Raw genomic sequence first — 24,763 nt, 5'->3', positions numbered from 1 at the left:
GACATCCCTCCTTGCGGGCTGGCCTGGGCCGGCTGCCCAGTGCCGTGGCCCTCTGCTTCGTGCCTTGCTGGCACCACATCTTGCTCAGTTTCCCCGGGGGAAGTTCACACCCACCCCCAAACCCCCTCTGTCTCTGGGCCTCTGTCCCTGTCCCCAGGAGTGTGGCCTGCACGGCCCAGTTGGTGCCGCTGCTGCCATCTCCTGGCAATGGGTGCTGCCCCTGCCCACCCGGCGCAGCCCTCATGGCTCGCCCACCAAAATCACCTGTCCTGGTCCCAGCGACTTTTGACACGCTTCAACTTTGTTTCCTTCTGGACAAGCCTGTAACCAATTTCCTATCCTCCTTGCCTAGGTTAGGGAGAATTGTGGCAAAGTGGCAAAGCTACTTTTCTTTAAGAGTTCAGTTCAGTGTCACATCCCTATTTGTGACACAAAAGCTTCCGTAGACTCTGTTCATACAGTCGCCTAAGGGCGCTCCCCACTTCTGGGTCCTGTTCCCCAACACGATTGCTACTGTACCAACTGAAGGCTTCCTTCTTGCAGTATAAGCCAAGAAGTCATTTTTAGGAGAGATCGCAAACGCCTGGGAAGGACTTTACTCCACAGAGCTCAGCAGAGTCAGAGCAGTACCTGTTACTGAGGGCTTGAGTCCCGCCGTATGCCCTCCAGAGCAAAAAAATCACATGTGCTCTACGGGAGGGTAACAAGGGGCCTGGAAATGGCAATCATCCGCAAGGATTTCCCTTCTGTTGGAGACCAGCAAGTGCCTTTCTACTGCAAGAAGGAGAACAGCTTTGGTTACAGAGCGACTGCCGAACAGCTCTGCGGAAGCTGGCGGAGAGCTAGAAGGCTGAGTCAAAGACTAACGGTGACCAAAGCGCAAAGGAAATCCCGTGGGATGGCTGTACAGATTTGAACAACCCTCTGCTCTTCGTGGTGTGTGTGTCTGGTCTCATGGTGTGTGCGTGAAGTGCCTTCCTGACAGGCCTTAATGCAGCATGAAAGTTGATTCCTTAAAGTAGGGAGCGGCTGTCCTCTCGGAGGAAGGCAGGGGAACCTGGGAGCCCTGGTGGGCTGTTCTGCCAATAAAGAGGCAATGCAGAAGGAATGGAGGTGCAGAGGGTCCATAAGAGAACTCGGTGGCAGCACTTTGTCCTTCTAGTCTTGAGTGCTGTGACTGGGAAGGTGTGAGCTCTAGACGCGGCCAGAGCAGGCAGCACTCTTCAGGGGGATTGCGCTGTGAGCTCCGAGGTGCTCCTGAGCAATGGGGCTCAAAGGGAGCTGGCCAAAGAGCTCTGGTCATGCACAACCTCGCTCTGAACGGAGGTGCTTGCTCCCTGGCACCGTTCACCTCTCTTGGCATCTAGCCAACGGAGCTCTGTAATGCCCTGGCGTCAGAAGGCCGAGCAAAATCTCAGAAAGCCTGGGGAGGAGGAAACGCTGAGCACCAGAATTTGGCTTGGAAGGTGGCTGGTAGAAGGGGATGGCTGAGGACACTTGAAAAGCAGGAGCTGAAGGAGGCAGCCTGGGAAGCCTCTAGTCACTCTCAGCAGTGTCAGCCAGCTACTATTGTAGAAGGGCTTCTGGGGCTTTCTGGTTTCTGTCTCGGCCCTGAGTTGCATTTCGGACGTGGATGCTCCAACACTGGATTTCGCATTCCTTTTTTCCTACTCTGGTTGTGCCTGAGACACCGTCTGGTTTTCGTCCTGGTGTCGCAGGTGCATTATTCAGAGAAGTCGTTTGTCGTGGGGTTAACAAAAAGGGTTTTCAGCAACGCTCAAACGGTAATTAATCGATGATTGAATAAAAATCAAATGGTAATCAAAGGGTGATGAAGCAATAATTGAATGGGAACTAGAATCATTTAGTCTGGAAAAGACCCTTAAGATCACCGAGTCCAACTGGTAACCTAACACTGCCAAGTCCACCACTAAACCACGTCCCTAAGTGCCACGGCTACACGTCTTTTCAATACCTCCAGGGATGGCACCTCAACCGCTTCCCTGGGCAGCCTGTTCCAACGCTTGACAAACCTCGGCCCATCGATCCAGCCTGCCCAGACCCCTCTGTAGAGCCTTTCTGCCCTCCAACAAATCAATGCTCCCACCCACCGCCTCCAAAGCTGCCCCACAGCCACTTGCAGCTTCCTACCGCGCTAGGGAAAAAGGCCCCCACCGACTCTGAAAGGCAGTTTATTGCCATGGAAAAAGGCCATTTCTGCCATGACTCCCCAGCTCGTGGTCCCGCACGGCTTTTTGTTCCAGGGGCATCACGTCACCAAAGCACTAAGGACTTCAGGAGAAAGACGTTGGGCCACCTGCGACGCTTAGGCGCCATGCTGAGCTCCCGTGCTGTGCCCCGACCACCCGCCACTTCTGAGTGGATGGGATGGGTGAGCCCAGGCCAGGCTCAAGGCTCACTTCTCTCCCCGGTACCAGGGAGCCCAGAACCGGCCGTGGTACTGCAGATGCAGCCTTACCCGTGCGGCACAGAGGGGAAGGATCACCTTCCGCGACCTGCTGGCAGCGCTCCCCATGCCGGGGACAGGAGCACAGATTTTCCTTGGCCAGGGCCGGAGCCTTGGAGTCACACTGCCTGAACAGCACCGTTTGGCCAACAGTGCCGTACGCGACGGCTGCCCCAGGGGACCTGGCGTTTGACTCTGAGCATGCTGCAGGAGCAGCCGCCCCGGTTACGTGGGTGCCGAGGGCTCGGGCCCCCCGCCTTGGCACTTCACACCCAGCCCTGTGAGGCGGGGGCCATCTTACAGTGGGTGGCAGGTGGCCGAGGGCGTCCCTGCCCGCACTGGGGGCGCGCGCAGGCCAGCGGTGCTGATGTCACAGCGGCCACTGTAAGCCGCGGGGCCAAGCCCACATAAAGGAACGCTGGGCACCAGCCGTGCGTCAGTGTGACCTGGTGAGGTGAGGAGAGGGTAGGGGAGTGACAGCGCTTGCGCAGGGCTGCCGAGGGAGGCGGGGGGCCCCACACCTTGGGGCTCTGGGCCTGTGCTGCAAGCTCACCCGCGTCTTGCTTCTGCCTCAGAGCCAGCAGGGGAGCGTTTGCAGGAGACACCCCAGCGCTGCTGGGACAAGGACTCTCCAAACGCTCACCGTTGATGTGTGCCATGTCCACAAGGAAGCGGAAGGCCACCGACTCCATGGAGCAGGGTGAGAGCAAAGTATCCCTTGCACAGCCTGGCAGAGGGGTTGTCAGGGTGGTCAGCATGGGGCCAAGAGCGGTGGCAGGGGGAGGCAGGAGCTCCCCATCTGCCCCAGGAAAAGGCCCCTCCTTTCCTCAGCAAGCAGGGACCAGGCTGGGCACTGGGCACCCGCTGAGAGCCCCACGCCTGCAACGGCCCCTTCCTCTCCAAGGCCTCCAGCCCTGCCCATCAGCCAGCTAGGCGGGGATGGAGCAGGCCCTTGGCAGCAATCCTCAGGGACACTTCCCCCGGCCACGCACAGGTGCTCGTTCCCGCTGGCATTTGCTCTCTCCCCTCCAGCATGCATGCTGTGTCTCCGGGCAGAGGCTGACCCGGATGTCTGTGGGCCCAAACTGGAGAAGCAAGGAGTCTGTGCCCATGCGTTTTGCCTGGTGAGTTCCTCTGGAGCCCCCTCCAGCTTTCCGACAGGCAGTCAGACAGCAGAGATTTCTCCTCTTCTCTCTTCTGCAGTATTTTGCCAACGAGCTTTTTCAGCAACGGGTCAAGGAAGTAGGACTCGTGGGATTTCTGCCTGAGGATATTCAACGCACAATCGCCCGGGCAGCGCAGAAGGTGAGGACCTGACAAGAACAGGGAGATTTGTGCCAGGAGAGGTTTGCCGGAGCTTAGCCCAGACCCCAAGAAAGAAATCCCTTCAAGCCGCTCTGGGACAAAAGTCTTGCTCCCAGCAGGTCCACAGAGGCTCCCGCACAGGAGCCTTGACCGCCAGGCGGCTCTGCGGGGTGTGACCCAGCAGCGGCCGCATCCTGCGCCCTGCCCGGAGGTGTGGGTCGGGCTGTGGAGGCCCTGAGGCTGCCGCTGATGGGGGCTGCTGTGCTCTTTCCAGGACTGCTTTGTCTGTGGTGACAGCGGGGCCACCATCACTTGCCGGGAGATGGGCTGCGACCGCAGCTTCCATCTCCCCTGTGCTGTGGAGGGTGGATGCATCACCCAGTTCTTTGGGCTCTACAGGTAAGGGCAGCCAGGCTGCATGGGGGAGGCTCCTCACCTTCAGTCGCTTGCCTGCCACTGTAAGCCAAGATAGAAAGGAATCCACAGTGGCAGATGCCAGCAGCCGGCCACATGCAGAGCCAGAGCCGGGCAATGCCTGGGGTTCCTTCATGCCTCTTCTCCCCTCCTTGCTCCCACTGGGGTAGGGCCCAGCACTCCACAGCTCGCCCATCCCTTTCCTCTTCCCCCAGGTCCTTCTGCTGGGAGCACCGCCCAGAGCAGGCAGTGGAGGCGGCTCCGGAGGAGACCACCACCTGCCTCATCTGCCTGGACCCTGTGGGGGACAGAAAGTCCTTTGGCACCATGGTGTGCCCAGCGTGCAAACACGCCTGGTTCCACAGGGGATGCATCCAGGTTCATGCCAGTCATGCTGGCTTCTACGGCTTCTGCTGCCCGCATTGTCAAAATGAGTATCGATTTCTGATGGAAATGCTCACCATGGGGATCCAAATCCCAAAGAGGTTGGTTTTTATTATTCCCAGCTCACAAGGCAGGAGGGTGCGAGCACTGTGCCATGCCATGCCATGCCAGGGCCTGTCCCAGCAGTCCTGGCTCTCCACTGTACTGTGAGTCTGGCCTTCAGCTTCACGGAGGACTTGGAAACACGGCAGGGAGGGAAAGAAGAGCAGGGACGCCCTGCACCTGCCTTTTGCCCAGCTGCAGGGGCTCATCAATTTTCCCTTCCTCCACCAGAAGGGGACTGTCGTGGGAAGACAATGGTGCCTATGAGCAATTATATGAGAGGCACAGACGCTGTGATGCCAGTGAGTGCCTTTGTCCAGCAGGCAGGGAGCAGGCAGAGGAAGAGGGGTAAGTTGCCAAAGCTGCACCCCAGGGCTCTGCACAGGGTCTCTGTCTCTCAAAGGGGAAGGGCTAAGATCGAGAGCTCTGCCGCGCAATCCTGTGCCACGGTCACTTTGTCCTCACAGCCATGAACCCGTTTGCTTCCTCAGGCCCTGGCAACTGCTCCTGTGCTGCTCCTGCGCTGCTGAGGGCACTCACAAACGCTGCTCCTACCTGAGGAACAGCACGGCCAGCTGGGAGTGCGACGGCTGTGCTGGACTGGGCACCGGTAAGAGGCAAAGCACGCGGGTGCCCCTGGGCTGGGGCCAGGGGCCAGGCAAGGCCTGGTAGCAGCTGCCCGTGCTGGGCTTGCCAGATCTGGCCTCTCTGCTCCAGGAGGCCTGGAGGCACCGCACTGGCCTATCCTGCCCCAGGTCTGGTGGAGCCGTGCCCTTGACCTTCCAGCTTCCCCTTACAGCCTCCAGTGCCAGCTTGGTGCTTAACGGCCCCACCACCTCCAGCCAGTCACCTCCATGGCACCTGAGACCAGCAGCCCCACCACTGGTAGCCAGGTGGCATTGGGGCACTCCTACGGCTGCCCAGTGCCTGAGAGCAGCCGCCGCTCCAGCTACCCTGGGCCCCAGCGGGCGCGAGACCATTCCCGATTGCAACGTCGGGCCCAAACTCCCTCGCCGGCCCAGAAGACACTGTAACAGCAGTCACACGCCAGCACCGAGTGATGAGAGCTGCACCTCCAGCCAGGCAGCAGTGGGGCTGCCCCATGGCCTTCTGGCACCAGAGACCAGCAGCCCCACCACCGGTAGCCAGGCAGCACCAGGGCCCTCCCGCGGTTCCCCAGAGCTGAGGGCAGCAGCTGCTCCAGCATCCCTGGGCCCGACCGCATGCGAGACCATTCCCGATTGCAACGGTGGGCCCAAACTCCCTACAGCCAGCCTGGACGCTGCTGCAGGACCAGCCGTGCACCGTCCTCAAGTGCTGGCCCTGATCCACACCCCGCCCCCCGCACAACAAAGAGAGCTGTTAGTCTCTGCACTGGGATATCCCACACTCGTTTGTTGGCTTCCTCCTCCTCTCCCTTTCTGGAGGGGCAGCATTAGGGGCTGGGCACGGAGGGTTCTCTTCTCCCTGCGTGTAGGCAGCACCTTCCCCAGACATCCCTCCTTGCGGGCTGGCCTGGGCCGGCTGCCCAGCGCCGTGGCCCTCTGCTTCGTGCCTTGCTGGCACCACATCTTGCTCAGTTTCCCCGGGGGAAGTTCACACCCACCCCCAAACCCCCTCTGTCTCTGGGCCTCTGTCCCTGTCCCCAGGAGTGTGGCCTGCACGGCCCAGTTGGTGCCGCTGCTGCCATCTCCTGGCAATGGGTGCTGCCCCTGCCCACCCGGCGCAGCCCTCATGGCTCGCCCACCAAAATCACCTGTCCTGGTCCCAGCGACTTTTGACACGCTTCAACTTTGTTTCCTTCTGGACAAGCCTGTAACCAATTTCCTATCCTCCTTGCCTAGGTTAGGGAGAATTGTGGCAAAGTGGCAAAGCTACTTTTCTTTAAGAGTTCAGTTCAGTGTCACATCCCTATTTGTGACACAAAAGCTTCCGTAGACTCTGTTCATACAGTCGCCTAAGGGCGCTCCCCACTTCTGGGTCCTGTTCCCCAACACGATTGCTACTGTACCAACTGAAGGCTTCCTTCTTGCAGTATAAGCCAAGAAGTCATTTTTAGGAGAGATCGCAAACGCCTGGGAAGGACTTTACTCCACAGAGCTCAGCAGAGTCAGAGCAGTACCTGTTACTGAGGGCTTGAGTCCCGCCGTATGCCCTCCAGAGCAAAAAAATCACATGTGCTCTACGGGAGGGTAACAAGGGGCCTGGAAATGGCAATCATCCGCAAGGATTTCCCTTCTGTTGGAGACCAGCAAGTGCCTTTCTACTGCAAGAAGGAGAACAGCTTTGGTTACAGAGCGACTGCCGAACAGCTCTGCGGAAGCTGGCGGAGAGCTAGAAGGCTGAGTCAAAGACTAACGGTGACCAAAGCACAAAGGAAATCCCGTGGGGTGGCTGTACAGATTTGAACAACCCTCTGCTCTTCGTGGTGTGTGTGTCTGGTCTCATGGTGTGTGCGTGAAGTGCCTTCCTGACAGGCCTTAATGCAGCATGAAAGTTGATTCCTTAAAGTAGGGAGCGGCTGTCCTCTCGGAGGAAGGCAGGGGAACCTGGGAGCCCTGGTGGGCTGTTCTGCCAATAAAGAGGCAATGCAGAAGGAATGGAGGTGCAGAGGGTCCATAAGAGAACTCGGTGGCAGCACTTTGTCCTTCTAGTCTTGAGTGCTGTGACTGGGAAGGTGTGAGCTCTAGACGCGGCCAGAGCAGGCAGCACTCTTCAGGGGGATTGCGCTGTGAGCTCCGAGGCGCTCCTGAGCAATGGGGCTCAAAGGGAGCTGGCCAAAGAGCTCTGGTCATGCACAACCTCGCTCTGAACGGAGGTGCTTGCTCCCTGGCACCGTTCACCTCTCTTGGCATCTAGCCAACGGAGCTCTGTAATGCCCTGGCGTCAGAAGGCCGAGCAAAATCTCAGAAAGCCTGGGGAGGAGGAAACGCTGAGCACCAGAATTTGGCTTGGAAGGTGGCTGGTAGAAGGGGATGGCTGAGGACACTTGAAAAGCAGGAGCTGAAGGAGGCAGCCTGGGAAGCCTCTAGTCACTCTCAGCAGTGTCAGCCAGCTACTATTGTAGAAGGGCTTCTGGGGCTTTCTGGTTTCTGTCTCGGCCCTGAGTTGCATTTCGGACGTGGATGCTCCAACACGATTTCGCATTCCTTTTTTCCTACTCTGGTTGTGCCTGAGACACCGTCTGGTTTTCGTCCTGGTGTCGCAGGTGCATTATTCAGAGAAGTCGTTTGTCGTGGGGTTAACAAAAAGGGTTTTCAGCAACGCTCAAACGGTAATTAATCGATGATTGAATAAAAATCAAATGGTAATCAAAGGGTGATGAAGCAATAATTGAATGGGAACTAGAATCATTTAGTCTGGAAAAGACCCTTAAGATCACCGAGTCCAACTGGTAACCTAACACTGCCAAGTCCACCACTAAACCACGTCCCTAAGTGCCACGGCTACACGTCTTTTCAATACCTCCAGGGATGGCACCTCAACCGCTTCCCTGGGCAGCCTGTTCCAACGCTTGACAAACCTCGGCCCATCGATCCAGCCTGCCCAGACCCCTCTGTAGAGCCTTTCTGCCCTCCAACAAATCAATGCTCCCACCCACCGCCTCCAAAGCTGCCCCACAGCCACTTGCAGCTTCCTACCGCGCTAGGGAAAAAGGCCCCCACCGACTCTGAAAGGCAGTTTATTGCCATGGAAAAAGGCCATTTCTGCCATGACTCCCCAGCTCGTGGTCCCGCACGGCTTTTTGTTCCAGGGGCACCACGTCACCAAAGCACTAAGGACTTCAGGAGAAAGACGTTGGGCCACCTGCGACGCTTAGGCGCCATGCTGAGCTCCCGTGCTGTGCCCCGACCACCCGCCACTTCTGAGTGGATGGGATGGGTGAGCCCAGGCCAGGCTCAAGGCTCACTTTTCTCCCCGGTACCAGGGAGCCCAGAACCGGCCGTGGTACTGCAGATGCAGCCTTACCCGTGCGGCACAGAGGGGAAGGATCACCTTCCGCGACCTGCTGGCAGCGCTCCCCATGCCGGGGACAGGAGCACAGATTTTCCTTGGCCAGGGCCGGAGCCTTGGAGTCACACTGCCTGAACAGCACCGTTTGGCCAACAGTGCCGTACGCGACGGCTGCCCCAGGGGACCTGGCGTTTGACTCTGAGCATGCTGCAGGAGCAGCCGCCCCGGTTACGTGGGTGCCGAGGGCTCGGGCCCCCCGCCTTGGCACTTCACACCCAGCCCTGTGAGGCGGGGGCCATCTCACAGTGGGTGGCAGGTGGCCGAGGGTGTCCCTGCCCGCACTGGGGGCGCGCGCAGGCCAGCGGTGCTGATGTCACAGCGGCCACTGTAAGCCGCGGGGCCAAGCCCACATAAAGGAACGCTGGGCACCAGCCGTGCGTCAGTGTGACCTGGTGAGGTGAGGAGAGGGTAGGGGAGTGACAGCGCTTGCGCAGGGCTGCCGAGGGAGGCGGGGGGCCCCACACCTTGGGGCTCTGGGCCTGTGCTGCAAGCTCACCCGCGTCTTGCTTCTGCCTCAGAGCCAGCAGGGGAGCGTTTGCAGGAGACACCCCAGCGCTGCTGGGACAAGGACTCTCCAAACGCTCACCGTTGATGTGTGCCATGTCCACAAGGAAGCGGAAGGCCACCGACTCCATGGAGCAGGGTGAGAGCAAAGTATCCCTTGCACAGCCTGGCAGAGGGGTTGTCAGGGTGGTCAGCATGGGGCCAAGAGCGGTGGCAGGGGGAGGCAGGAGCTCCCCATCTGCCCCAGGAAAAGGCCCCTCCTTTCCTCAGCAAGCAGGGACCAGGCTGGGCACTGGGCACCCGCTGAGAGCCCCACGCCTGCAACGGCCCCTTCCTCTCCAAGGCCTCCAGCCCTGCCCATCAGCCAGCTAGGCGGGGATGGAGCAGGCCCTTGGCAGCAATCCTCAGGGACACTTCCCCCGGCCACGCACAGGTGCTCGTTCCCGCTGGCATTTGCTCTCTCCCCTCCAGCATGCATGCTGTGTCTCCGGGCAGAGGCTGACCCGGATGTCTGTGGGCCCAAACTGGAGAAGCAAGGAGTCTGTGCCCATGTGTTTTGCCTGGTGAGTTCCTCTGGAGCCCCCTCCAGCTTTCCGACAGACAGTCAGACAGCAGAGATTTCTCCTCTTCTCTCTTCTGCAGTATTTTGCCAACGAGCTTTTTCAGCAACGGGTCAAGGAAGTAGGACTCGTGGGATTTCTGCCTGAGGATATTCAACGCACAATCGCCCGGGCAGCGCAGAAGGTGAGGACCTGACAAGAACAGGGAGATTTGTGCCAGGAGAGGTTTGCCGGAGCTTAGCCCAGACCCCAAGAAAGAAATCCCTTCAAGCCGCTCTGGGACAAAAGTCTTGCTCCCAGCAGGTCCACAGAGGCTCCCGCACAGGAGCCTTGACCGCCAGGCGGCTCTGCGGGGTGTGACCCAGCAGCGGCCGCATCCTGCGCCCTGCCCGGAGGTGTGGGTCGGGCTGTGGAGGCCCTGAGGCTGCCGCTGATGGGGGCTGCTGTGCTCTTTCCAGGACTGCTTTGTCTGTGGTGACAGCGGGGCCACCATCACTTGCCGGGAGATGGGCTGCGACCGCAGCTTCCATCTCCCCTGTGCTGTGGAGGGTGGATGCATCACCCAGTTCTTTGGGCTCTACAGGTAAGGGCAGCCAGGCTGCATGGGGGAGGCTCCTCACCTTCAGTCGCTTGCCTGCCACTGTAAGCCAAGATAGAAAGGAATCCACAGTGGCAGATGCCAGCAGCCGGCCACATGCAGAGCCAGAGCCGGGCAATGCCTGGGGTTCCTTCATGCCTCTTCTCCCCTCCTTGCTCCCACTGGGGTAGGGCCCAGCACTCCACAGCTCGCCCATCCCTTTCCTCTTCCCCCAGGTCCTTCTGCTGGGAGCACCGCCCAGAGCAGGCAGTGGAGGCGGCTCCGGAGGAGACCACCACCTGCCTCATCTGCCTGGACCCTGTGGGGGACAGAAAGTCCTTCGGCACCATGGTGTGCCCAGCGTGCAAACACGCCTGGTTCCACAGGGGATGCATCCAGGTTCATGCCAGTCATGCTGGCTTCTACGGCTTCTGCTGCCCGCATTGTCAAAATGAGTATCGATTTCTGATGGAAATGCTCACCATGGGGATCCAAATCCCAAAGAGGTTGGTTTTTATTATTCCCAGCTCACAAGGCAGGAGGGTGCGAGCACTGTGCCATGCCATGCCATGCCAGGGCCTGTCCCAGCAGTCCTGGCTCTCCACTGTACTGTGAGTCTGGCCTTCAGCTTCACGGAGGACTTGGAAACACGGCAGGGAGGGAAAGAAGAGCAGGGACGCCCTGCACCTGCCTTTTGCCCAGCTGCAGGGGCTCATCAATTTTCCCTTCCTCCACCAGAAGGGGACTGTCGTGGGAAGACAATGGTGCCTATGAGCAATTATATGAGAGGCACAGACGCTGTGATGCCAGTGAGTGCCTTTGTCCAGCAGGCAGGGAGCAGGCAGAGGAAGAGGGGTAAGTTGCCAAAGCTGCACCGCAGGGCTCTGCACAGGGTCTCTGCCTCTCAAAGGGGAAGGGCTAAGATCGAGAGCTCTGCCGCGCAATCCTGTGCCACGGTCACTTTGTCCTCACAGCCATGAACCCGTTTGCTTCCTCAGGCCCTGGCAACTGCTCCTGTGCTGCTCCTGCGCTGCTGAGGGCACTCACAAACGCTGCTCCTACCTGAGGAACAGCACGGCCAGCTGGGAGTGCAACGGCTGTGCTGGACTGGGCACCGGTAAGAGGCAAAGCACGCGGGTGCCCCTGGGCTGGGGCCAGGGGCCAGGCAAGGCCTGGTAGCAGCTGCCCGTGCTGGGCTTGCCAGATCTGGCCTCTCTGCTCCAGGAGGCCTGGAGGCACCGCACTGGCCTATCCTGCCCCAGGTCTGGTGGAGCCGTGCCCTTGACCTTCCAGCTTCCCCTTACAGCCTCCAGTGCCAGCTTGGTGCTTAACGGCCCCACCACCTCCAGCCAGTCACCTCCATGGCACCTGAGACCAGCAGCCCCACCACTGGTAGCCAGGTGGCATTGGGGCACTCCTGCGGCTGCCCAGTGCCTGAGAGCAGCCGCCGCTCCAGCTACCCTGGGCCCCAGCGGGCGCGAGACCATTCCCGATTGCAACGTCGGGCCCAAACTCCCTCGCCGGCCCAGAAGACACTGTAACAGCAGTCACACGCCAGCACCGAGTGATGAGAGCTGCACCTCCAGCCAGGCAGCAGTGGGGCTGCCCCATGGCCTTCTGGCACCAGAGACCAGCAGCCCCACCACCGGTAGCCAGGCAGCACCAGGGCCCTCCCGCGGTTCCCCAGAGCTGAGGGCGGCAGCTGCTCCAGCATCCCTGGGCCCGACCGCATGCGAGACCATTCCCGATTGCAACGGTGGGCCCAAACTCCCTACAGCCAGCCTGGACGCTGCTGCAGGACCAGCCGTGCACCGTCCTCAAGTGCTGGCCCTGATCCACACCCCGCCCCCCGCACAACAAAGAGAGCTGTTAGTCTCTGCACTGGGATATCCCACACTCGTTTGTCGGCTTCCTCCTCCTCTCCCTTTCTGGAGGGGCAGCATTAGGGGCTGGGCACGGAGGGTTCTCTTCTCCCTGCGTGTAGGCAGCACCTTCCCCAGACATCCCTCCTTGCGGGCTGGCCTGGGCCGGCTGCCCAGCGCCGTGGCCCTCTGCTTCGTGCCTTGCTGGCACCACATCTTGCTCAGTTTCCCCGGGGGAAGTTCACACCCACCCCCAAACCCCCTCTGTCTCTGGGCCTCTGTCCCTGTCCCCAGGAGTGTGGCCTGCACGGCCCAGTTGGTGCCGCTGCTGCCATCTCCTGGCAATGGGTGCTGCCCCTGCCCACCCGGCGCAGCCCTCATGGCTCGCCCACCAAAATCACCTGTCCTGGTCCCAGCGACTTTTGACACGCTTCAACTTTGTTTCCTTCTGGACAAGCCTGTAACCAATTTCCTATCCTCCTTGCCTAGGTTAGGGAGAATTGTGGCAAAGTGGCAAAGCTACTTTTCTTTAAGAGTTCAGTTCAGTGTCACATCCCTATTTGTGACACAAAAGCTTCTGTAGACTCTGTTCATACAGTCGCCTAAGGGCGCTCCCCACTTCTGGGTCCTGTTCCCCAACACGATTGCTACTGTACCAACTGAAGGCTTCCTTCTTGCAGTATAAGCCAAGAAGTCATTTTTAGGAGAGATCGCAAACGCCTGGGAAGGACTTTACTCCACAGAGCTCAGCAGAGTCAGAGCAGTACCTGTTACTGAGGGCTTGAGTCCCGCTGTCTGCCCTCCAGAGCAAAAAAATCACATGTGCTCTACGGGAGGGTAACAAGGGGCCTGGAAATGGCAATCATCCGCAAGGATTTCCCTTCTGTTGGAGACCAGCAAGTACCTTTCTACTGCAAGAAGGAGAACAGCTTTGGTTACAGAGCGACTGCCGAACAGCTCTGCGGAAGCTGGCGGAGAGCTAGAAGGCTGAGTCAAAGACTAACGGTGACCAAAGCGCAAAGGAAATCCCGTGGGGTGGCTGTACAGATTTGAACAACCCTCTGCTCTTCGTGGTGTGTGTGTCTGGTCTCATGGTGTGTGCGTGAAGTGCCTTCCTGACAGGCCTTAATGCAGCATGAAAGTTGATTCCTTAAAGTAGGGAGCGGCTGTCCTCTCGGAGGAAGGCAGGGGAACCTGGGAGCCCTGGTGGGCTGTTCTGCCAATAAAGAGGCAATGCAGAAGGAATGGAGGTGCAGAGGATCCATAAGAGAACTCGGTGGCAGCACTTTGTCCTTCTAGTCTTGAGTGCTGTGACTGGGAAGGTGTGAGCTCTAGACGCGGCCAGAGCAGGCAGCACTCTTCAGGGGGATTGCGCTGTGAGCTCCGAGGCGCTCCTGAGCAATGGGGCTCAAAGGGAGCTGGCCAAAGAGCTCTGGTCATGCACAACCTCGCTCTGAACGGAGGTGCTTGCTCCCTGGCACCGTTCACCTCTCTTGGCATCTAGCCAACGGAGCTCTGTAATGCCCTGGCGTCAGAAGGCCGAGCAAAATCTCAGAAAGCCTGGGGAGGAGGAAACGCTGAGCACCAGAATTTGGCTTGGAAGGTGGCTGGTAGAAGGGGATGGCTGAGGACACTTGAAAAGCAGGAGCTGAAGGAGGCAGCCTGGGAAGCCTCTAGTCACTCTCAGCAGTGTCAGCCAGCTACTATTGTAGAAGGGCTTCTGGGGCTTTCTGGTTTCTGTCTCGGCCCTGAGTTGCATTTCGGACGTGGATGCTCCAACACTGGATTTCGCATTCCTTTTTTCCTACTCTGGTTGTGCCTGAGACACCGTCTGGTTTTCATCCTGGTGTCGCAGGTGCATTATTCAGAGAAGTCGTTTGTCGTGGGGTTAACAAAAAGGGTTTTCAGCAACGCTCAAACGGTAATTAATCGATGATTGAATAAAAATCAAATGGTAATCAAAGGGTGATGAAGCAATAATTGAATGGGAACTAGAATCATTTAGTCTGGAAAAGACCCTTAAGATCACCGAGTCCAACTGGTAACCTAACACTGCCAAGTCCACCACTAAACCACGTCCCTAAGTGCCACGGCTACACGTCTTTTCAATACCTCCAGGGATGGCACCTCAACCGCTTCCCTGGGCAGCCTGTTCCAACGCTTGACAAACCTTGGCCCATCGATCCAGCCTGCCCAGACCCCTCTGTAGAGCCTTTCTGCCCTCCAACAAATCAATGCTCCCACCCACCGCCTCCAAAGCTGCCCCACAGCCACTTGCAGCTTCCTACCGCGCTAGGGAAAAAGGCCCCCACCGACTCTGAAAGGCAGTTTATTGCCATGGAAAAAGGCCATTTCTGCCATGACTCCCCAGCTCGTGGTCCCGCACGGCTTTTTGTTCCAGGGGCATCACGTCACCAAAGCACTAAGGACTTCAGGAGAAAGACGTTGGGCCACCTGCGACGCTTAGGCGCCATGCTGAGCTCCCGTGCTGTGCCCCGACCACCCGCCACTTCTGAGTGGATGGGATGGGTGAGCCCAGGCCAGGCTCAAGGCTCACTTCTCTCCCCGGTACCAGGGAGCCCAGAACCGGCCGTGGTACTGCAGATGCAGCCTTACCCGTGCGGCACAGAGGGGAAGGATCACCTTCCGCGACCTGCTGGCAGCGCTCCCCATGCCGGGGACAGGAGCACAGATTTTCCTTGGCCAGGGCCGGAGCCTTGGAGTCACACTGCCTGAACAGCACCGTTTGGCCAACAGTGCCGTACGCGACGGCTGCCCCAGGGGACCTGGCGTTTGACTCTGAGCATGCTGCAGGAGCAGCCGCCCCGGTTACGTGGGTGCCGAGGGCTCGGGCCCCCCGCCTTGGCACTTCACACCCAGCCCTGTGAGGCGGGGGCCATCTCACAGTGGGTGGCAGGTGGCCGAGGGTGTCCCTGCCCGCACTGGGGGCGCGCGCAGGCCAGCGGTGCTGATGTCACAGCGGCCACTGTAAGCCGCGGGGCCAAGCCCACATAAAGGAACGCTGGGCACCAGCCGTGCGTCAGTGTGACCTGGTGAGGTGAGGAGAGGGTAGGGGAGTGACAGCGCTTGCGCAGGGCTGCCGAGGGAGGCGGGGGGCCCCACACCTTGGGGCTCTGGGCCTGTGCTGCAAGCTCACCCGCGTCTTGCTTCTGCCTCAGAGCCAGCAGGGGAGCGTTTGCAGGAGACACCCCAGCGCTGCTGGGACAAGGACTCTCCAAACGCTCACCGTTGATGTGTGCCATGTCCACAAGGAAGCGGAAGGCCACCGACTCCATGGAGCAGGGTGAGAGCAAAGTATCCCTTGCACAGCCTGGCAGAGGGGTTGTCAGGGTGGTCAGCATGGGGCCAAGAGCGGTGGCAGGGGGAGGCAGGAGCTCCCCATCTGCCCCAGGAAAAGGCCCCTCCTTTCCTCAGCAAGCAGGGACCAGGCTGGGCACTGGGCACCCGCTGAGAGCCCCACGCCTGCAACGGCCCCTTCCTCTCCAAGGCCTCCAGCCCTGCCCATCAGCCAGCTAGGCGGGGATGGAGCAGGCCCTTGGCAGCAATCCTCAGGGACACTTCCCCCGGCCACGCACAGGTGCTCGTTCCCGCTGGCATTTGCTCTCTCCCCTCCAGCATGCATGCTGTGTCTCCGGGCAGAGGCTGACCCGGATGTCTGTGGGCCCAAACTGGAGAAGCAAGGAGTCTGTGCCCATGTGTTTTGCCTGGTGAGTTCCTCTGGAGCCCCCTCCAGCTTTCCGACAGACAGTCAGACAGCAGAGATTTCTCCTCTTCTCTCTTCTGCAGTATTTTGCCAACGAGCTTTTTCAGCAACGGGTCAAGGAAGTAGGACTCGTGGGATTTCTGCCTGAGGATATTCAACGCACAATCGCCCGGGCAGCGCAGAAGGTGAGGACCTGACAAGAACAGGGAGATTTGTGCCAGGAGAGGTTTGCCGGAGCTTAGCCCAGACCCCAAGAAAGAAATCCCTTCAAGCCGCTCTGGGACAAAAGTCTTGCTCCCAGCAGGTCCACAGAGGCTCCCGCACAGGAGCCTTGACCGCCAGGCGGCTCTGCGGGGTGTGACCCAGCAGCGGCCGCATCCTGCGCCCTGCCCGGAGGTGTGGGTCGGGCTGTGGAGGCCCTGAGGCTGCCGCTGATGGGGGCTGCTGTGCTCTTTCCAGGACTGCTTTGTCTGTGGTGACAGCGGGGCCACCATCACTTGCCGGGAGATGGGCTGCGACCGCAGCTTCCATCTCCCCTGTGCTGTGGAGGGTGGATGCATCACCCAGTTCTTTGGGCTCTACAGGTAAGGGCAGCCAGGCTGCATGGGGGAGGCTCCTCACCTTCAGTCGCTTGCCTGCCACTGTAAGCCAAGATAGAAAGGAATCCACAGTGGCAGATGCCAGCAGCCGGCCACATGCAGAGCCAGAGCCGGGCAATGCCTGGGGTTCCTTCATGCCTCTTCTCCCCTCCTTGCTCCCACTGGGGTAGGGCCCAGCACTCCACAGCTCGCCCATCCCTTTCCTCTTCCCCCAGGTCCTTCTGCTGGGAGCACCGCCCAGAGCAGGCAGTGGAGGCGGCTCCGGAGGAGACCACCACCTGCCTCATCTGCCTGGACCCTGTGGGGGACAGAAAGTCCTTCGGCACCATGGTGTGCCCAGCGTGCAAACACGCCTGGTTCCACAGGGGATGCATCCAGGTTCATGCCAGTCATGCTGGCTTCTACGGCTTCTGCTGCCCGCATTGTCAAAATGAGTATCGATTTCTGATGGAAATGCTCACCATGGGGATCCAAATCCCAAAGAGGTTGGTTTTTATTATTCCCAGCTCACAAGGCAGGAGGGTGCGAGCACTGTGCCATGCCATGCCATGCCAGGGCCTGTCCCAGCAGTCCTGGCTCTCCACTGTACTGTGAGTCTGGCCTTCAGCTTCACGGAGGACTTGGAAACACGGCAGGGAGGGAAAGAAGAGCAGGGACGCCCTGCACCTGCCTTTTGCCCAGCTGCAGGGGCTCATCAATTTTCCCTTCCTCCACCAGAAGGGGACTGTCGTGGGAAGACAATGGTGCCTATGAGCAATTATATGAGAGGCACAGACGCTGTGATGCCAGTGAGTGCCTTTGTCCAGCAGGCAGGGAGCAGGCAGAGGAAGAGGGGTAAGTTGCCAAAGCTGCACCCCAGGGCTCTGCACAGGGTCTCTGTCTCTCAAAGGGGAAGGGCTAAGATCGAGAGCTCTGCCGCGCAATCCTGTGCCACGGTCACTTTGTCCTCACAGCCATGAACCCGTTTGCTTCCTCAGGCCCTGGCAACTGCTCCTGTGCTGCTCCTGCGCTGCTGAGGGCACTCACAAATGCTGCTCCTACCTGAGGAACAGCACGGCCAGCTGGGAGTGCGACGGCTGTGCTGGACTGGGCACCGGTAAGAGGCAAAGCACGCGGGTGCCCCTGGGCTGGGGCCAGGGGCCAGGCAAGGCCTGGTAGCAGCTGCCCGTGCTGGGCTTGCCAGATCTGGCCTCTCTGCTCCAGGAGGCCTGGAGGCACCGCACTGGCCTATCCTGCCCCAGGTCTGGTGGAGCCGTGCCCTTGACCTTCCAGCTTCCCCTTACAGCCTCCAGTGCCAGCTTGGTGCTTAACGGCCCCACCACCTCCAGCCAGTCACCTCCATGGCACCTGAGACCAGCAGCCCCACCACTGGTAGCCAGGTGGCATTGGGGCACTCCTGCGGCTGCCCAGTGCCTGAGAGCAGCCGCCGCTCCAGCTACCCTGGGCCCCAGCGGGCGCGAGACCATTCCCGATTGCAACGTCGGGCCCAAACTCCCTCGCCGGCCCAGAAGACACTGTAACAGCAGTCACACGCCAGCACCGAGTGATGAGAGCTGCACCTCCAGCCAGGCAGCAGTGGGGCTGCCCCATGGCCTTCTGGCACCAGAGACCAGCAGCCCCACCACCGGTAGCCAGGCAGCACCAGGGCCCTCCCGCGGTTCCCCAGAGCTGAGGGCGGCAGCTGCTCCAGCATCCCTGGGCCCGACCGCATGCGAGACCATTCCCGATTGCAACGGTGGGCCCAAACTCCCTACAGCCAGCCTGGACGCTGCTGCAGGACCAGCCGTGCACCGTCCTCAAGTGCTGGCCCTGATCCACACCCCGCCCCCCGCACAACAAAGAGAGCTGTTAGTCTCTGCACTGGGATATCCCACACTCGTTTGTCGGCTTCCTCCTCCTCTCCCTTTCTGGAGGGGCAGCATTAGGGGCTGGGCACGGAGGGTTCTCTTCTCCCTGCGTGTAGGCAGCACCTTCCCCAGACATCCCTCCTTGCGGGCTGGCCTGGGCCGGCTGCCCAGCGCCGTGGCCCTCTGCTTCGTGCCTTGCTGGCACCACATCTTGCTCAGTTTCCCCGGGGGAAGTTCACACCCACCCCCAAACCCCCTCTGTCTCTGGGCCTCTGTCCCTGTCCCCAGGAGTGTGGCCTGCACGGCCCAGTTGGTGCCGCTGCTGCCATCTCCTGGCAATGGGTGCTGCCCCTGCCCACCCGGCGCAGCCCTCATGGCTCGCCCACCAAAATCACCTGTCCTGGTCCCAGCGACTTTTGACACGCTTCAACTTTGTTTCCTTCTGGACAAGCCTGTAACCAATTTCCTATCCTCCTTGCCTAGGTTAGGGAGAATTGTGGCAAAGTGGCAAAGCTACTTTTCTTTAAGAGTTCAGTTCAGTGTCACATCCCTATTTGTGACACAAAAGCTTCTGTAGACTCTGTTCATACAGTCGCCTAAGGGCGCTCCCCACTTCTGGGTCCTGTTCCCCAACACGATTGCTACTGTACCAACTGAAGGCTTCCTTCTTGCAGTATAAGCCAAGAAGTCATTTTTAGGAGAGATCGCAAACGCCTGGGAAGGACTTTACTCCACAGAGCTCAGCAGAGTCAGAGCAGTACCTGTTACTGAGGGCTTGAGTCCCGCTGTCTGCCCTCCAGAGCAAAAAAATCACATGTGCTCTACGGGAGGGTAACAAGGGGCCTGGAAATGGCAATCATCCGCAAGGATTTCCCTTCTGTTGGAGACCAGCAAGTACCTTTCTACTGCAAGAAGGAGAACAGCTTTGGTTACAGAGCGACTGCCGAACAGCTCTGCGGAAGCTGGCGGAGAGCTAGAAGGCTGAGTCAAAGACTAACGGTGACCAAAGCGCAAAGGAAATCCCGTGGGGTGGCTGTACAGATTTGAACAACCCTCTGCTCTTCGTGGTGTGTGTGTCTGGTCTCATGGTGTGTGCGTGAAGTGCCTTCCTGACAGGCCTTAATGCAGCATGAAAGTTGATTCCTTAAAGTAGGGAGCGGCTGTCCTCTCGGAGGAAGGCAGGGGAACCTGGGAGCCCTGGTGGGCTGTTCTGCCAATAAAGAGGCAATGCAGAAGGAATGGAGGTGCAGAGGATCCATAAGAGAACTCGGTGGCAGCACTTTGTCCTTCTAGTCTTGAGTGCTGTGACTGGGAAGGTGTGAGCTCTAGACGCGGCCAGAGCAGGCAGCACTCTTCAGGGGGATTGCGCTGTGAGCTCCGAGGCGCTCCTGAGCAATGGGGCTCAAAGGGAGCTGGCCAAAGAGCTCTGGTCATGCACAACCTCGCTCTGAACGGAGGTGCTTGCTCCCTGGCACCGTTCACCTCTCTTGGCATCTAGCCAACGGAGCTCTGTAATGCCCTGGCGTCAGAAGGCCGAGCAAAATCTCAGAAAGCCTGGGGAGGAGGAAACGCTGAGCACCAGAATTTGGCTTGGAAGGTGGCTGGTAGAAGGGGATGGCTGAGGACACTTGAAAAGCAGGAGCTGAAGGAGGCAGCCTGGGAAGCCTCTAGTCACTCTCAGCAGTGTCAGCCAGCTACTATTGTAGAAGGGCTTCTGGGGCTTTCTGGTTTCTGTCTCGGCCCTGAGTTGCATTTCGGACGTGGATGCTCCAACACTGGATTTCGCATTCCTTTTTTCCTACTCTGGTTGTGCCTGAGACACCGTCTGGTTTTCATCCTGGTGTCGCAGGTGCATTATTCAGAGAAGTCGTTTGTCGTGGGGTTAACAAAAAGGGTTTTCAGCAACGCTCAAACGGTAATTAATCGATGATTGAATAAAAATCAAATGGTAATCAAAGGGTGATGAAGCAATAATTGAATGGGAACTAGAATCATTTAGTCTGGAAAAGACCCTTAAGATCACCGAGTCCAACTGGTAACCTAACACTGCCAAGTCCACCACTAAACCACGTCCCTAAGTGCCACGGCTACACGTCTTTTCAATACCTCCAGGGATGGCACCTCAACCGCTTCCCTGGGCAGCCTGTTCCAACGCTTGACAAACCTTGGCCCATCGATCCAGCCTGCCCAGACCCCTCTGTAGAGCCTTTCTGCCCTCCAACAAATCAATGCTCCCACCCACCGCCTCCAAAGCTGCCCCACAGCCACTTGCAGCTTCCTACCGCGCTAGGGAAAAAGGCCCCCACCGACTCTGAAAGGCAGTTTATTGCCATGGAAAAAGGCCATTTCTGCCATGACTCCCCAGCTCGTGGTCCCGCACGGCTTTTTGTTCCAGGGGCATCACGTCACCAAAGCACTAAGGACTTCAGGAGAAAGACGTTGGGCCACCTGCGACGCTTAGGCGCCATGCTGAGCTCCCGTGCTGTGCCCCGACCACCCGCCACTTCTGAGTGGATGGGATGGGTGAGCCCAGGCCAGGCTCAAGGCTCACTTCTCTCCCCGGTACCAGGGAGCCCAGAACCGGCCGTGGTACTGCAGATGCAGCCTTACCCGTGCGGCACAGAGGGGAAGGATCACCTTCCGCGACCTGCTGGCAGCGCTCCCCATGCCGGGGACAGGAGCACAGATTTTCCTTGGCCAGGGCCGGAGCCTTGGAGTCACACTGCCTGAACAGCACCGTTTGGCCAACAGTGCCGTACGCGACGGCTGCCCCAGGGGACCTGGCGTTTGACTCTGAGCATGCTGCAGGAGCAGCCGCCCCGGTTACGTGGGTGCCGAGGGCTCGGGCCCCCCGCCTTGGCACTTCACACCCAGCCCTGTGAGGCGGGGGCCATCTCACAGTGGGTGGCAGGTGGCCGAGGGTGTCCCTGCCCGCACTGGGGGCGCGCGCAGGCCAGCGGTGCTGATGTCACAGCGGCCACTGTAAGCCGCGGGGCCAAGCCCACATAAAGGAACGCTGGGCACCAGCCGTGCGTCAGTGTGACCTGGTGAGGTGAGGAGAGGGTAGGGGAGTGACAGCGCTTGCGCAGGGCTGCCGAGGGAGGCGGGGGGCCCCACACCTTGGGGCTCTGGGCCTGTGCTGCAAGCTCACCCGCGTCTTGCTTCTGCCTCAGAGCCAGCAGGGGAGCGTTTGCAGGAGACACCCCAGCGCTGCTGGGACAAGGACTCTCCAAACGCTCACCGTTGATGTGTGCCATGTCCACAAGGAAGCGGAAGGCCACCGACTCCATGGAGCAGGGTGAGAGCAAAGTATCCCTTGCACAGCCTGGCAGAGGGGTTGTCAGGGTGGTCAGCATGGGGCCAAGAGCGGTGGCAGGGGGAGGCAGGAGCTCCCCATCTGCCCCAGGAAAAGGCCCCTCCTTTCCTCAGCAAGCAGGGACCAGGCTGGGCACTGGGCACCCGCTGAGAGCCCCACGCCTGCAACGGCCCCTTCCTCTCCAAGGCCTCCAGCCCTGCCCATCAGCCAGCTAGGCGGGGATGGAGCAGGCCCTTGGCAGCAATCCTCAGGGACACTTCCCCCGGCCACGCACAGGTGCTCGTTCCCGCTGGCATTTGCTCTCTCCCCTCCAGCATGCATGCTGTGTCTCCGGGCAGAGGCTGACCCGGATGTCTGTGGGCCCAAACTGGAGAAGCAAGGAGTCTGTGCCCATGTGTTTTGCCTGGTGAGTTCCTCTGGAGCCCCCTCCAGCTTTCCGACAGACAGTCAGACAGCAGAGATTTCTCCTCTTCTCTCTTCTGCAGTATTTTGCCAACGAGCTTTTTCAGCAACGGGTCAAGGAAGTAGGACTCGTGGGATTTCTGCCTGAGGATATTCAACGCACAATCGCCCGGGCAGCGCAGAAGGTGAGGACCTGACAAGAACAGGGAGATTTGTGCCAGGAGAGGTTTGCCGGAGCTTAGCCCAGACCCCAAGAAAGAAATCCCTTCAAGCCGCTCTGGGACAAAAGTCTTGCTCCCAGCAGGTCCACAGAGGCTCCCGCACAGGAGCCTTGACCGCCAGGCGGCTCTGCGGGGTGTGACCCAGCAGCGGCCGCATCCTGCGCCCTGCCCGGAGGTGTGGGTCGGGCTGTGGAGGCCCTGAGGCTGCCGCTGATGGGGGCTGCTGTGCTCTTTCCAGGACTGCTTTGTCTGTGGTGACAGCGGGGCCACCATCACTTGCCGGGAGATGGGCTGCGACCGCAGCTTCCATCTCCCCTGTGCTGTGGAGGGTGGATGCATCACCCAGTTCTTTGGGCTCTACAGGTAAGGGCAGCCAGGCTGCATGGGGGAGGCTCCTCACCTTCAGTCGCTTGCCTGCCACTGTAAGCCAAGATAGAAAGGAATCCACAGTGGCAGATCCCAGCAGCCGGCCACATGCAGAGCCAGAGCCGGGCAATGCCTGGGGTTCCTTCATGCCTCTTCTCCCCTCCTTGCTCCCACTGGGGTAGGGCCCAGCACTCCACAGCTTGCCCATCCCTTTCCTCTTCCCCCAGGTCCTTCTGCTGGGAGCACCGCCCAGAGCAGGCAGTGGAGGCGGCTCCGGAGGAGACCACCACCTGCCTCATCTGCCTGGACCCTGTGGGGGACAGAAAGTCCTTCGGCACCATGGTGTGCCCAGCGTGCAAACACGCCTGGTTCCACAGGGGATGCATCCAGGTTCATGCCAGTCATGCTGGCTTCTACGGCTTCTGCTGCCCGCATTGTCAAAATGAGTATCGATTTCTGATGGAAATGCTCACCATGGGGATCCAAATCCCAAAGAGGTTGGTTTTTATTATTCCCAGCTCACAAGGCAGGAGGGTGCGAGCACTGTGCCATGCCATGCCATGCCAGGGCCTGTCCCAGCAGTCCTGGCTCTCCACTGTACTGTGAGTCTGGCCTTCAGCTTCACGGAGGACTTGGAAACACGGCAGGGAGGGAAAGAAGAGCAGGGACGCCCTGCACCTGCCTTTTGCCCAGCTGCAGGGGCTCATCAATTTTCCCTTCCTCCACCAGAAGGGGACTGTCGTGGGAAGACAATGGTGCCTATGAGCAATTATATGAGAGGCACAGACGCTGTGATGCCAGTGAGTGCCTTTGTCCAGCAGGCAGGGAGCAGGCAGAGGAAGAGGGGTAAGTTGCCAAAGCTGCACCCCAGGGCTCTGCACAGGGTCTCTGTCTCTCAAAGGGGAAGGGCTAAGATCGAGAGCTCTGCCGCGCAATCCTGTGCCACGGTCACTTTGTCCTCACAGCCATGAACCCGTTTGCTTCCTCAGGCCCTGGCAACTGCTCCTGTGCTGCTCCTGCGCTGCTGAGGGCACTCACAAACGCTGCTCCTACCTGAGGAACAGCACGGCCAGCTGGGAGTGCGACGGCTGTGCTGGACTGGGCACCGGTAAGAGGCAAAGCACGCGGGTGCCCCTGGGCTGGGGCCAGGGGCCAGGCAAGGCCTGGTAGCAGCTGCCCGTGCTGGGCTTGCCAGATCCGGCCTCTCTGCTCCAGGAGGCCTGGAGGCACCGCACTGGCCTATCCTGCCCCAGGTCTGGTGGAGCCGTGCCCTTGACCTTCCAGCTTCCCCTTACAGCCTCCAGTGCCAGCTTGGTGCTTAACGGCCCCACCACCTCCAGCCAGTCACCTCCATGGCACCTGAGACCAGCAGCCCCACCACTGGTAGCCAGGTGGCATTGGGGCACTCCTGCGGCTGCCCAGTGCCTGAGAGCAGCCGCCGCTCCAGCTACCCTGGGCCCCAGCGGGCGCGAGACCATTCCCGATTGCAACGTCGGGCCCAAACTCCCTCGCCGGCCCAGAAGACACTGTAACAGCAGTCACACGCCAGCACCGAGTGATGAGAGCTGCACCTCCAGCCAGGCAGCAGTGGGGCTGCCCCATGGCCTTCTGGCACCAGAGACCAGCAGCCCCACCACCGGTAGCCAGGCAGCACCAGGGCCCTCCCGCGGTTCCCCAGAGCTGAGGGCGGCAGCTGCTCCAGCATCCCTGGGCCCGACCGCATGCGAGACCATTCCCGATTGCAACGGTGGGCCCAAACTCCCTACAGCCAGCCTGGACGCTGCTGCAGGACCAGCCGTGCACCGTCCTCAAGTGCTGGCCCTGATCCACACCCCGCCCCCCGCACAACAAAGAGAGCTGTTAGTCTCTGCACTGGGATATCCCACACTCGTTTGTCGGCTTCCTCCTCCTCTCCCTTTCTGGAGGGGCAGCATTAGGGGCTGGGCACGGAGGGTTCTCTTCTCCCTGCGTGTAGGCAGCACCTTCCCCAGACATCCCTCCTTGCGGGCTGGCCTGGGCCGGCTGCCCAGCGCCGTGGCCCTCTGCTTCGTGCCTTGCTGGCACCACATCTTGCTCAGTTTCCCCGGGGGAAGTTCACA

At 59.9% G+C, this 24,763-nt stretch overlaps 4 protein-coding genes across 4 annotated transcripts in view; all 4 read left to right on the top strand.

Annotated features, from left to right (window-relative positions):
• The first annotated feature begins 3,124 nt into the window (after positions 1 to 3,124).
• LOC135314013 (PHD finger protein 7-like) lies at positions 3,125 to 7,080 on the top strand. Its single transcript, XM_064455682.1, has 9 exons — positions 3,125 to 3,167; positions 3,500 to 3,591; positions 3,671 to 3,772; positions 4,047 to 4,171; positions 4,402 to 4,671; positions 4,907 to 5,020; positions 5,164 to 5,282; positions 5,472 to 6,033; positions 6,834 to 7,080. The coding sequence occupies exons 1-9, from the start codon at positions 3,125 to 3,127 to the stop codon at positions 7,078 to 7,080; spliced, it is 1,674 nt and encodes a 557-aa protein (XP_064311752.1).
• Positions 7,081 to 9,286: 2,206 nt separating this feature from the next.
• On the top strand, positions 9,287 to 13,242 carry LOC135314012 (PHD finger protein 7-like). Its single transcript, XM_064455681.1, has 9 exons — positions 9,287 to 9,329; positions 9,662 to 9,753; positions 9,833 to 9,934; positions 10,209 to 10,333; positions 10,564 to 10,833; positions 11,069 to 11,182; positions 11,326 to 11,444; positions 12,015 to 12,195; positions 12,996 to 13,242. The coding sequence occupies exons 1-9, from the start codon at positions 9,287 to 9,289 to the stop codon at positions 13,240 to 13,242; spliced, it is 1,293 nt and encodes a 430-aa protein (XP_064311751.1).
• A 2,208-nt stretch (positions 13,243 to 15,450) lies between these two features.
• LOC135314011 (PHD finger protein 7-like) lies at positions 15,451 to 19,406 on the top strand. Its single transcript, XM_064455680.1, has 9 exons — positions 15,451 to 15,493; positions 15,826 to 15,917; positions 15,997 to 16,098; positions 16,373 to 16,497; positions 16,728 to 16,997; positions 17,233 to 17,346; positions 17,490 to 17,608; positions 18,179 to 18,359; positions 19,160 to 19,406. Exons 1-9 carry the CDS (start codon positions 15,451 to 15,453, stop codon positions 19,404 to 19,406), a joined length of 1,293 nt encoding a protein of 430 aa, XP_064311750.1.
• Positions 19,407 to 21,614: 2,208 nt separating this feature from the next.
• Positions 21,615 to 24,763, top strand: part of LOC135314010 (PHD finger protein 7-like) — a 3,329-nt gene continuing 180 nt past the window's right edge. Inside the window, exons 1-8 of the mRNA XM_064455679.1 lie at positions 21,615 to 21,657; positions 21,990 to 22,081; positions 22,161 to 22,262; positions 22,537 to 22,661; positions 22,892 to 23,161; positions 23,397 to 23,510; positions 23,654 to 23,772; positions 24,343 to 24,476. Of these exons, the coding sequence (XP_064311749.1) occupies positions 21,615 to 21,657; positions 21,990 to 22,081; positions 22,161 to 22,262; positions 22,537 to 22,661; positions 22,892 to 23,161; positions 23,397 to 23,510; positions 23,654 to 23,772; positions 24,343 to 24,476 (999 nt within the window). The remainder of the gene's footprint in view (positions 21,658 to 21,989; positions 22,082 to 22,160; positions 22,263 to 22,536; positions 22,662 to 22,891; positions 23,162 to 23,396; positions 23,511 to 23,653; positions 23,773 to 24,342; positions 24,477 to 24,763) is intronic.

Source organism: Phalacrocorax carbo, chromosome 6 (genome assembly GCF_963921805.1).
Source record: "Phalacrocorax carbo chromosome 6, bPhaCar2.1, whole genome shotgun sequence".
In the NCBI taxonomy this organism is placed as follows: Eukaryota; Metazoa; Chordata; class Aves; order Suliformes; family Phalacrocoracidae; genus Phalacrocorax; species Phalacrocorax carbo.
Note: the sequence above shows the minus strand (reverse complement) of the source record. Positions and strands in the feature narration are given on the sequence as shown.